Raw genomic sequence first — 13,795 nt, 5'->3', positions numbered from 1 at the left:
AGAACATTATATACAACCATATGGAAAAAATCCAAGTTTCTAATTATTTGTCGAAAATAAAAATCGGATTCGTTAGAAAAGCAACCATTAGCCATAACGAGTTTTCAGCAAATGTAATAATTGTGAGAACGTTATAAATAGCTAAAAAGAAGGTTAGAACGAAAATAACTAAGTTATAAAAGAGAAAGCAAATAGGTAATAAATGAGTGGCGCAACAGCCCATTGAGGGACAGGGCCGATCAGCTGACTGTTGGGCTCACGTTTACGTGCCTCAGCAAAAGTTAACAATTATCCGACCAGTGTAGGAATAACGTATAGTTGAGGGACTCACAACCAGAGTGGACCAAGTCCACCATTGATCAGTTTGTGGATTAATACAATCTCGGATGAAGAAAACTTAGATTTATTCATTGTCATAACAAACAAAGTCCATAACTCATTTGTTATTCCACAGAGGGCAGCATTTCCTATGGAAGGTGAAGGTTGCTAAGCGTGAGCCAGGAACTTTAAGACTCAATATCTCAGAACTATTCCAGATGGACTTGGTCCACTCTGGTTGTGAACCCCTCAGTTAGCACGATGATATCTTTAGATAGCTGGCTTACGGGTTTGGATTTCGCTAGTAAATGTAGATTCCCAAATTCATCACTATGCTGGGTGGGCAGCGGTCCATAGATGCCTACTGATCGGAATAAAATATCATGGGAAGATTTCTTTCTCATGAGAAGTGAAAAAAGTGACATATTAGACCATGCGGCTACAGCGCGGAAAAAAGAAAAAGTAGAAATTAGAAATAATAGATATGGTACAAAAGGATGAACGCAAAATATGAAATAAATAATGATGATGACGATGATGATGATGATGACAATAATAGACCACCGTCGTAGATGGTAACTTTTGGGACGGATGTCTATTATGTGTCGCCACAGTTACACATACTGTCTTGACAGAAATCTTGCTGCCCAGTATTAATATTGCCGCAGGAAACTTCATTAGTTATATATCCAACAATTTCTTGTACGAATATTCATTTCTCTTCAATTCATGACTTATGTTATTAAAATGTTTCATAATTTAGGGTTTAAGTTAATGGCATTATCTAGTAGTCTACATTTGAATTTTTCTACGTCCTGATGACTTAAGAAAAACACCCGGTGCAATCCCATGAAATGGGCCGGCATAACATAGAAACTTTACTTATGAGATATTAGTGGCAATAAACTTCCATGCCTTTGTCGTGAATCGAATTCCTGACTACTTTAATTGCAGCACTTTTTATAACCACAGTTAAGAAGGAAAGTTGAGTAAATATAATTACGACAACTCGTAATGCAGAAAGCTTTCCTTCTGTGGGCTACACAAAAACACGAGGCCATTATTCTCTATTCAATGCCAACTCTATACAGTATACAGAGTGGAAGTAATATAACTGTGCAGTTTTTTACCGATTATTCTTGGGATATAGTACACTACAACAAAAAATTCTAATTCAGTATTAGTCACAAATGAATACTCTTCTCACAAGAGAAGGGTTTCGACTCGAACAGGAATTTCGTATCCAAAATTTGTATACAGGTCCATCTTTACATCTCTGTAAAGCTCCCAAAAGCATTCGTTTGTGTAATGTGTGGTTTGTGTGTTAGAGCACTGTACAAGTTGAGGGATGGGGAGAGCACTGCACAAGTTAAGGGGATGAGACACCTTACCCGTAAGCCTAGCCTAGCCTAGAAGCTAGTGCGAGTGGTAAAATATCTAAAGCCCATTTAAGAACATTTTTCTCCAACGTTCTGTCTGAAAATATTGCAGCTAATCAGAAATGTGCACTGTTGTGTGAGTCATTGAATGCGCACAAGGACACGACCTTAATAAATGAATCATTCCAAGGCTAGGATATAGAATGTATGATCATTCCACCTAAAAAAAAAAAACTAAATATTTCCAGCCTCTGAATATCTATTTCCTTAGACAATACAAAATATATGCTCGGAGGATAACAGATTGCATAAGGACTCTTGCTGAGAATCCAGAACTTAACTTGGAAAATCGAGTGTTTATAATGAAAATGCACTCTGTTATTCATAACCAGTTGTCCGCCCTATGCTTCAGTATTCCTGGCAGTCAGCTGGTTACGTGAATCCTGAACAAGTCTCGAACTTCAAAAATGTAATTCAGGTGGCATTTGATTTTTCAGCACCGGAGTGTGGTTCAGAAGATTGTTCAGGTGTTGCTTCTGCGTGTTGTGCTTATTGCTCTGCTCCATGCTGTTTCATGCATTTTATAGAGAATCCTCATGTACATTTTTAAAGAAGTGTATTGACCAATACCAATCAAACGGAGAGTTACACAAATGAATGCTTTTACTGACTTCATCACCATTGTGAGGTAAGCCTCTGTACAAATTTTAACCAAAAATTCCTGTTCGAGCCGAAAACCTTCCCTTGTCAGAGAAAAGTAATTTTCTCCTGAATGTTAACACTGTTTTACTCGATAATTACAATCCTTACGATTATGATTTTTACTCTTATTTATGACTAGATAATCTGATAAAGAAATAAAATAAAAAAATTAACACTTATCGTGATTTTCTGCCACTAGAAAGTCTGTCAACCCTACTGCAGTGACTAAGAGATGGAATGCTACTATTTAGGCCTAAGTTCATGCGTGTATTCGTAGGTGAGCCAGCGATTGGATGTTGTCGATAATTTACGCAGGTTTTCATCCTAATTTTCTAATTAACCTTATACTTAATTACAAGACGCATAAAATATGTTTTACTTATTTTAATGTATTTTATTGACTACTTCAGTCTGCATAGTTATATCAGTTCCATTCTGTATAGCGTTCATACTGTTTCATAATCTTCCATTTTCGTTTTAGTACGTTATTGCGTTAAATCTCATAATTCTATGTATTCATTCTGAAAGAGCTAAGAATTTTTTTTTTCAATCATAAGAAACAAAACAAAACCTGGTTTCTTTCTTATTTTGAGTTCCAGACATCGAGTTACTTCTGTGGCATCAACTAAAATTTTAATTGAAGCGTCGGCTGGAACAACGTTATAAGTTACATTCGATAAAATTTACAGGAGCTGCAAAAATGTGTACACGTACAACGTTGTTCTTATGAGGGTAGCAAACTTTTGAGTGGAAAAATTTCACGTACTGCATTGATGGACAGTTGCAAGCGAAAGAGTATAGCAAGGTAACATGATATACAACATTATTACACGGAAACACGCCGAATGAAAATTTTGTAACTTACAACGTTGTTCCAGCCGACGCTTCAATTGTTGACATGTATGGTGTTTGAGGGCGTTCTTGATGCTAAACGTTTCGTTGCATTTATCGTATTCTAATTTCATAAATACAATATGTAATAGATTAAGTCAATGTTTAGCTTTTGCAGATGATATTGTGGTATTGGGCAGAACATCCAAACACCTAACAGAGACTGTAAGAGATATGACAACTGCTGCGACAAAATTCGGTCTTAATATAAATCTCAACAAAACAAAATATATGGTTAATAGGAAAGTTCGTCCACAAGTGAAAGAAGTAGAGCTAGAAGGTCAAACATATGAAAGGGTTGAGATTTTTAAATATCTGGGCACTCTAATAACAGAACAAAATGAGATCGAGATAGAGATTAATGCAAGAATTAATCAAGGAAATAAATGCTATAAAGCATTTGCACATCTCTGCAGGAAAATATATTTGTCAAAGATGTTAAAAGAAAGATTATATAAAACAATTATAAAACCTATTGTGACATATGGATCAGAGTCATGGACTTTAACAAACAAGTCAAAAAAACAACTAATGACTTGGGAAAGGAAAATACTTCGAAGAATTTACGGTCCAATATATGAAAATGGCATATGGAGAATCCGTGAAAACTCTGAAATTATGAACAAACATAATACACCAGACATTGTGGCCACAATAAGATCAAGAAGATTGAGATGGTTGGGACATGTACAGTAGTGGCAAAAAGAACCGGACCGACCCTTGTAGCTGATTTCAGAGTCTTGTTCACTCCAGAGCACGATAGACTGGTAACTAAGACTTTCGTGGTTCGAATCCTGCCTGGGAAGGAAACTTTTTTTTGTTCCTTATTCAACTTTATTTTATTTTTATTTCATTTATTTAAATTTAAATATACAGAATAAAGAATATAATTACAAACAAACAAGAGAAATAGAAATAAAATAATACAAACAATATAAAAAAAGGAGATACAGTAGTATTAACAAAATTTGAGACCGAATGAGCAGCGCTCCTGTTCGGTCGCAGTTCAGATATATTTTTAACAGGCCTATAAGAGAATATAAAATAAAATAAAATAGGAAATAGAATTAAAATTACAGTTACAGAAATTATATAATACAATATTAATATAAGAGGAATATAGAAAATAAAAAAATAATAATAATAAAAATAAATAAGTAAAATAAAATAGAAACTAAAATTTAAATTACAATTTAAATTACAGCGGCAATGGAATTACATAATATAATATTAACACTAGAGAAGAATAATATCGCACGTGAAAAGTAGGACTATATATATATATATATATATATATATATATATATATATATATATATATATATATTTCAAAATTATAGAATACAAATATAATATAGGTTGATTAATTCATACACATAGGCTATAAATTTATTTAATCAAATTGAAGATATTAACACGTTTCTAATTTTCTTGTTTTATGTTAGTGGGTTACATGTTAGAAGTTCTGGGTGTAATTTAGTTAAAGCATTGTACAACCGAGGGCCAAAATTAATGCTATGCTTTAGACCAGCAGATGTGAGACATTTTAGTTCTACTAATGTTGAATTAATATTTCGTCTTGTCATAATTATGTGTCTGTAATACAAACTTATTACAATTTTTATGATAAAATTTTAACAGCGTATACTTATAAATTTGTTCAATATTAAATACATTAAATTCAGAATAAATGAATTTAGTTGGATAATCAAAACGTTTCTTTAAACAAATTTTAATTATTCGTTTTTGTAGTAAATTTAACGGACTAAGATTAATTGTTGTACTTCCAGCCCAAACAATTATACCATATTGAATGATAGACTGAATAATGGCCAAATAAACATTTCGTAGAACTCTAATGGGTAAGTAGCATCGAAGATTAACGAATTTATAAATTGTTTTACGAAGCCTCTTACAAAGATAAGTAATGTGATGAGGCCATTTTAAATTCTGATCAATAATGATACCCAGATATTTGACATACGTTGTTTCTTTCAATGGTGGCTTCTTTATTCCCAATACTTTACGATTGCAGCGATATTTTACTACTTAATTACCTTATTATTCCCAGAACATGAATTTTACCAGCAATCGAAAAGTATTGGGAATAAATTTGAATAAGGAACAAAAAAAAGTTTCCTTCCCAGGTAGGATTCGAACCATGAAAGTCTTAGTTACCAGTCTATCGTGCTCTGGAGTGAACAAGGCTCTGAAATCAGCTACAAGGGTCGGTCTGGTTTTCTTGCCACTACTGTACAAAGAATGAGCCAGGTTAGAGTGGTGAAGAAGATTTTAGAACGAAAGATGAGAGGCAGTAGAAAGAGAGGAAGACAGGCTTAGATGGAGTGATAATGTGGAAAATGATTTGATTTCACAAATAGTGCCTTATTAACAAGAATTTCCATCTATGTGGAAATGTATACATTTACGATTTCACTTCATAAGATATGTTCCTGGTTTAATTAGGATAAAAAATTTGTGTGTTTATTCAATCCTTCCACTATAATATTTTTGACGCTCCTTTGAGTGATATTTTCTATCGAGAGATTTTAGTCGTGAAATTTGACATTCAAAACACTTCCAGTAGAATGATTTTTATTAACCCCGGGAGGTAATCGAGATGTGTGAAATCAGATATGTCTAGCGGTTTTTTTTTTGTTATGCCCATCGATACAAGAGATATTCAAATTTCCCGCCGCATGGTAAGTAGCTCCAATACGGCAAAAATACACAAGCGCAAACTACAGTATAGCTGAACATTGATCAGGCTCTGTGTTACCTGGTTTGGTTGCGTTTAAGCAAATGTGTAGTAATTGAGGTATGTTAGTACTCACCGTCGTCGCCATGGTGACGGTAGTCACTCAGCTGCCGTGCCGTGTCCGCGCTGTTCAGTACTGGTGTGTGCAATGGCACTCTTGCCTCGGCATTGCGATTAACCCCTGCAGGAATAGGAGGTGGTTCAAGTGGGTCGACGCTCTGCCCACGACCCGGTTTTCGCTCTTCGTGGGCCTGCAGCCTCTTCCTTCCTCTCGCTGACTGGTCCAGAGTAGTGTGTCCTGGAGAAAGCAAAGGTTCTTGTGTGTGTGGGCGACACATAACTAAACGTAAGCAGTACCAACACGGTGCATTGCACCCTTTAAGTTAAGAATCAATATTACAAATTGAGATTACGAATTACATATAGGCATACATTTTTAAAATATATAGTTTTCATCCAAACGAATAAATGCTCATGCTTGGGGCATTTCCAGTTATGTAACATATTACCAGAAGTTAAATGATAACTTATAATTAAAATTTTTTGTTTGTTTAGTCAACTGTCCGAAGATAGGTTTGAACCTCATAAGTAACACTAATAAGACATAACTCATGAGGCAACTAGGCCAGGAGATAATGGGGTAGGTTGGACAGTTCCTTTCGGGGGGAGTTGCTACATATTCCACTAATCAGACTTCAAATGCATGCAAACAATTGTTCTTTCTCTGACATATATCGTCAAGTGAGACGTACTGCCTGATAATAGATATACATATCAGTCAGAACCTTAATCAGAAGTAATAATTAAAATTATAAGTAGAAATTGAGGAAAAACACTATTTGAAAAAAAAAAAAGAAAAGAAAGAAATATAGCTATGTATGAAAAATCACAAAATGGATAGTTTCAATTTCAAGAAATATATTTAATTCTCTGTGGTTGCTTAATTCTGCATTTATTTTACGAGTATAATATGAAGAATGAATTTGTCCAGATTGTGTATTTATTGTGTTTTGGTACAAGCAAAAAAAGATAACATAATTATTTCACCTAGTACACATAGCACCTGCATTATTAAAATACCTCTATGTCAGCTTTATACGAAAGTTCAACAGAATTAAATTATAAATATGATCAATTGTATGAACACGATATTCTTTAAAAAATTGTTAATCAACCGGTTTTGACTAAAAAATTTTTAAATTCTTTTTTGAATGAGAAACAAGGGAATAAGATGTGATTTAACACTTCCTTCCCAATCAAGTTGTGCGACCAAGTTTTCAGCCGCATATCGGCGAAATGCTAAACTAAACGTCTTACGTCATTCTTGACAATCGCAGAATGCATGTAACATCAGATCTGCCAACCTACGGGAGATTAAATGCAGGATATGAGAATTTAATAAGGGATGAACTTTGTAATAATAATAATAATAATAATAATAATAATACCAAGAACAATAATAGTGAGTAGAACTTATTGTGGTGATTGTTATTATTATGTATAGAGGAAGATAGTAATCTACTTTGATATAAAGGGGGAATAGTTGGATATTAGACGAATTTGGAGGATGGTCGTCAGAAAAGGTAGGGTTGGAAATGTGTTGCTGTGTAGTATATCACTTTTGTAGAATGTTGTAGTATGTTGAGGATAATATTGTATGAGGAAGAATAACGAGTTCAAGTTATGGGCAGGAATATCATTTTGAGAAATGAATAGTTTAGTAAAGAATTCTGTAAATAGTGATGGTGAATCCCTGAATGCAGAAATGTGAACTGCTATCGCCACTTGGATGTTGGCTTAAAAACAATAAATCATATAATAATAATAATAATAATAATAATAATAATAATAATAATAATAATAATAATAATAATAATAATAATAATAGCAATGAGACAAAAACAAAACATTAAACATGAAAGTATTGCTATCACTTCTAAATCTTGCTGATTATCGCTTCGAAGCGGAAGCTCGGAAGATTTGAAATAATTGCGCGTCACTCGCGCATTGTGCATGTCTGTAATGACTGTAATTTAACCACAAAGCTACAGTAGTGACATGTTTCTGATAGGATTCGCCCCTTGGCCGCACTATAGCTATTGAATGTGAACAAAATGTAACAAATAGTTTAGATAAAACATCGAAAACCACTTTTGGGATAAAATGAATGCTAAAAATGTTTGTTTTCGTTAATATCTCGATATATTTTCCTACATAACAAAACTTTATCCTATAAGAAAGTAAGAAGAAACATTTGAAACTATATTCATAGAATGAATTTGTCTGGTTTTGATCCAGGAGCACGATAAGAACTTCGTAAACATACTTTTTAATTCCACTGTACTTATGCTTGTACAGTGTAACAGTAATGTCATAAGACCAACCACCGTTGTAAAAGTTGAAAATAAAACTAATTATTTCGCTCTTTAATTAGTACAAATTGTCATATTAGTTCAAGTGTGAAGTCTATTGAAATCTGCATGTGAAAGAGATTCTTTATCCCCAATTGAAACCACTTGGAGCGTGTAAGGACTTCCGATATGTTCTTTTGTAGAATGTTTCCCGGCGTCAAAAGGTGCAACTGTGATACTGTGCTGACACATATCTGAAGCGAGCTGAAAGTAGGGCTCCTGATAGCTACTGTGTCCGTTGTTGAGCTGATAATAATTAAATATATTTAAAAGAGGTCATAACCAGGTCTTAGGGACGTCAAGATATCCATTGATCGGTAGAGGAACTTCTTACCATAATTCTTTATGATAAGAAACTCGAGTGTTTTTGAACATCCATACTTTAATCTAAGCAACATTTGCCATTTTCCAATACATTTTTATGGTTTAGCATGAAACATTTTATTGCGAATTCCTTACATTGTACAGGGACATCATTTTATTTTTACTAACATTTTTAATATTAACTTGCCTATACCTCTGGATCAATGCCGTTTGCCACCCCCTTCCACGACTGGAGTTCGATGATACTGACGTAAAATGCAAACAAATCACTTTACTAGGTATAGGAGGGAAGAAAAGTAGTTCATCCATTTACGTAAACTAGGAAATATTGCAATTTTGAGTTTGATTATTTTCATTAGGTTTTTGTTTAATCAAAATACAGTACAGTATTAACAATGAGTGTTTTTACTCATGAACTGAGCTGATTCATTATGCAGTGTATATTATACTGTCTACAGCACATTAGCGTACAATATAGAGACTGAAGTTAAATTGAAAAATAATCATAATATGGATATTTAAACACATTTTTGAAAGTGGTGGCCGTTCATTTCGATACAGGCTTCAGTTCTAATGTGCATATTATCACACTATAGACTATTGTACCTAATCCCAATTACCAGCTTCGTTCTTCGTACTAGTAAATAATTCATGTTGAAATAATTCTGTACCTACTCTATAAAAGAGTACCTTACGTACTGTAAATTAAATCTTCACTTCTGCCCGATACGAAAAGATAAAATTACTCAGATATACTATCTACTGTCCGTCCAAGTGGTTATGTTGTAGGGTCGTAGAAAGGGAGGAAATCACATGACAGTTGATTACTTAAAGAGGCCCTTTTATTTAAATTATTTTAGACAGTTGTATAATATTCCGTAAACGTCCAGTTCCTAATAGAAATGTTTTCAGAAAAGAGCTAAGACAGCCCAGCTTTTACATAGGGGCGAACAGAGGCAGGTGGGGGAAATCGGGATGCGACGTAGACAAACGGACGACAGTACCTGTGCGAAAATATGATTCAATATTGAAAGCTCTTTCGTCACTGGAAAACGTGAACATTTTTCTGGAACGCACTATACTCACCAATTCAGTACTGCATACGCGGCCTCGGTTCTGTGTGGAGGATGCTTGGAGTTTACTAGTAGAGGGGTGGGAGTGAAGTACATTCAAAAACTCAGGTACAATAAAAATTGAAGTAAAAATAAAATGATGTCCCTGTACTTGCTTTGTGTATATTTTTTTATTTTAGTAGGTTATTTTACGACGCTTTATCAACAGCTCAGGTTATTTAGCGTCTGAATGAGATGAAGGTGATAATGCCGGCGAAATGAGTCCGGGGTCCAACACCGAAAGTTACCCAGCATTTTCTCATATTGGGTTGAGGGAAAACCCCGGAAAAAACCTCAACCAGGTAACTTGCCCCGACCGGGAATCGAACCCGGGCCACCTGGTTACGCGGCTAGGCATGCTAACCGTTACTCCACAGATGTGGACCTTTGTGTATAATGTGACTTCAAATTATTGTAATAATGTGCGTCTTAAATTTAAAGGGGAACGGATGCAAACGTGTAAAGTCAATTAGAATATGACCTTCAAATTCTTATAACTTCTAAAGTTTTAGAGATAGGTATTTGGAACTTGATACGTTTACCGAAATCGGCTTATTTTGTTTTTCATAATTTTTAACGACTGAAAATTATTTCTTTTTACCAAAGTATCTAACTTAAAAATAACTCTTATTTACATTTAAGTTTTCGAAAAACTACAGTTTATATCACTTTGGTATTTTTACAGAAATTTTTAATATCTTAAAAAAGATTATGTTGGTTCTATTTTTTGTTATATTTTATTTCATAAAAGTATAAGCTCTTGTGCACCTCTGCACATCTGTGGACATTGTGCCACTGTCATACATCTATGACACAGTGCATGAGGGAAGGCCACTAGAGGGAACCCAAGAGGTGGAACTTAAACTGAGAGAATTCAATCCGACACCGGAATGGGAAGCCGGTGTGGCTTAGTGCCTATAGCGTCAGCACGTAGTGTTGAAAAACCGGGTTCAAATCCCAGTCCCGGAGAGAATTTTTCTATGTTCCAATCATCCATCATCATATGATGACGCAGAATTTCTGCACGGAAATATGGTATACACTTCGGTACATCTTAATAATATACAAAAATATGTTCTTTACTGTATATAATAGCTTTGTGAAAATTTCATTGCCCTACTATAAGTAGTTACTGAGAAAATTTGGTTCAACATATTTAAAATAGAGATGAACAAAACTAACTGCCACTTACGCTCGCTGTGTTCGTTCCATATGTCTTTCGAGTCTCGCTCATCATTCTCGAAATAGCATTTGGTCGGCGCGGAAAGATTTCGTAACTTTGAATAACATACATAATTGAAATAAATAACATTATAAATGTTTAAATGAGACAAAAAGACAAAACAGAACAGTATCTTAGTTATCAAAATGTTCTGTTTCCATTATATTGTACTACCTATGGTTATATAAATAGGAAAAGAACAATTCTCAAATAAATTTGCATTTATAAGAACCATGAAACATAACGTTATCTTTTTACTTGAGATTGCACACTTGATCTCAAACATACGAAAAGAAAATTCCTAGTCTTTTAATAAGGGCCTAGAAATTAAATAAAGTTTGGGGAACGGATTATTGTACACTGAAAGGTAGAGATGATGTTTCAAATAGGCTACTTGATTGTTTATACATATATAACAGTTACCAAAGTAGACAAAAGTTCAGTCAGGTATAAATAAATACAGCGATTCAAGGCTACTTGACGTTCGGGACTTCGGGAGTGATCAATCTCGACGTCTCGAAACACTCACAAGCAGTCTTTACGTCAATGATGCGACGTATACAACATTGTCGTGCGGGTTTTCGGCTTTGCGGGCGCTGTTAGTCTTGCTTTCTCGGTCGTTGTTCATCTCTAATGAAAATATAAGTTACGGAGATAGTCGACTAAAGATATCAACTTCCTCCGTGGTTGCAGTGCTGCGTTCGGGCATTTAAATTTTGAAGAGCACGTAAACATAATATTTTTGGATATAGTGAACAACACCCCATACTATTTTTAAGACCATAAATATTACATTTTATTTGGTCACTTTTCTGTAAAGTAAAGACTCTCGTAAAGTTAGACTAGTGGCAGGGCTGCTGCCTTCTGGAGTCTAGTCAAGCCATTGTCAGTACCACATGAAGGACTGCTTCTTTCGCCCATTAAGCGGTCGTTGAAGTCTTCACCCTTGTTACCCCGGGCATGGCTCTCCAGCATGATCCCTGGAGAGAGATCCTTCTCTTTAGAGGTTATTTATTCCCCTAGGTAAGAGGGTAGCCTTCTGCTCGTTAACAAACAGGCGACCACTTATACCGACGGTTATTCGGTCTGCATTGCCTTGTTAGCTGTCTTTCGATGTTGTCCATCCCCCACCACGAGGAGGTACGGTTGGAAATTTACCTTCATCAAAATATGAAGCCTAAAAGCTTTTCTCATTCTTTCCGGCACTTTTCTATCTTAAAATTAATTCGCGCCAAAATCTATTATGAAATTCCAGGGTCTCTAAATGTTGGAAATCCTACTGTTAGATAGCACGTTACATGTTCTTATTTTCTCTTTCTTAAAAAATATAGAATCCGTGGTACGACAGCCCACAGAGACCCAAAGTCTAACAGTCGACTGCTGACCTCAAGTCCACATATCATTTTATTAATGTGATGTGCCGAAGTACGTATGCTATTTCCGAGCAAGAATTCTGCATTACCATATGATGAAGGGTGGGTGGAGCGGAGAAAAATCCTCTCCGGCACCGGGTTTTCAGCTTTACGTGCTGACGCTTTATCCACCAAGCCACACCGGATTCCAGTTCCGATGCCGGATTGAATCCTCTCAATTTTAGTTCCACCTCTTAGTTCCTTTTTAGTGGCCAACCCTCATACACTGCGTCATAGATGTGTGATAGTGGCACAATGTCCAACACACTATATGCAGAGGTACACTCATTACGAGTGACTAAGTGGCCGGGATCCGACGGAATGAGCGCCGTCTTAAATCACTGAGTGATTATTTACGTATATCTTATTATTGTTATGTACGAAAGTATATATATTTCTGTGCAGGAATTCTGCATTACCATACTATGAAGGATGGGTGAAGCGAAGAAAAATTCTCTCCGGCACCGGGACTCGAACCCAGGTTTTCAGATCTACGTGCTGACGCTTTGTCCACTAAGCCAAATCGGATTCCAATTTCGATGCCGGATTGAATCCTCTCAGTTTAAGCTCCACCTCTTAGTTTCTCTTCAGTGGCCAACCTTCATGCACTGTATCACAGATGTGTGACAGTGGCACAATGACAAACACACTATGTGCAGAGGTGCACTCATTACGACTAAGTGGCCGGGATTTTTCTCCGCTCCACCCTTCCTTCATCAAGTCCACATGCTTTAGCGGAGGTGAACAGTTATTCAACCAATTCGGAAGTAACGTGTGGCCAGCACGATAATAACATTCCCAGCCGCTATATCTGGCGTACGAAACAGGATTTCACTACTAACCTTAACCCTAGATCATATATGTAACAGATAACTCATCGCTATGTTAAAATCGGCAGCACTTTGAAGAGCACAACCGCCAGGATCGCCATCCGTCCGCCGTAAACGAACACGAGATGGCAGTACAGTCGCTAATGCAATTGAAATGTGAATTATGACGTGACTCCTTATGTAACAACTAGATGGCAGCGTAGTAAACCTGACAAAATTTGTTAACGTCAAAATCCTATAAGGCCGATCTATCTGTTACATTTATGATCTAGGCCTTAACTCTCAAAATTTGTCGTAATTCTGGATGAGCTGCAATTTCAGAGAAAATTTCTTCCTTCATAAGAACATGAAATAGGGCTCATTCCGAATCGCTAGTCAAGGCATGACGTCTTGGGCCACGCGACCACGGCGCGGGACAATTTTGCATGACTATGTA

General features: G+C 35.7%; 1 protein-coding gene across 1 annotated transcript in view; it reads right to left on the bottom strand.

Moving 5' to 3' along the window:
• Positions 1–13,795, bottom strand: part of LOC138706331 (uncharacterized) — a 36,072-nt gene that overhangs the window by 11,339 nt on the left and 10,938 nt on the right. Inside the window, exon 2 of the mRNA XM_069835467.1 lies at positions 6,125–6,346. Within this exon, the coding sequence (XP_069691568.1) occupies positions 6,125–6,136 (12 nt within the window). The 5' untranslated portion in view covers positions 6,137–6,346. The remainder of the gene's footprint in view (positions 1–6,124; positions 6,347–13,795) is intronic.

Source organism: Periplaneta americana, chromosome 9 (assembly GCF_040183065.1).
Source record: "Periplaneta americana isolate PAMFEO1 chromosome 9, P.americana_PAMFEO1_priV1, whole genome shotgun sequence".
Taxonomy (NCBI): domain Eukaryota; kingdom Metazoa; phylum Arthropoda; class Insecta; order Blattodea; family Blattidae; genus Periplaneta; species Periplaneta americana.
Note: the sequence above shows the minus strand (reverse complement) of the source record. Positions and strands in the feature narration are given on the sequence as shown.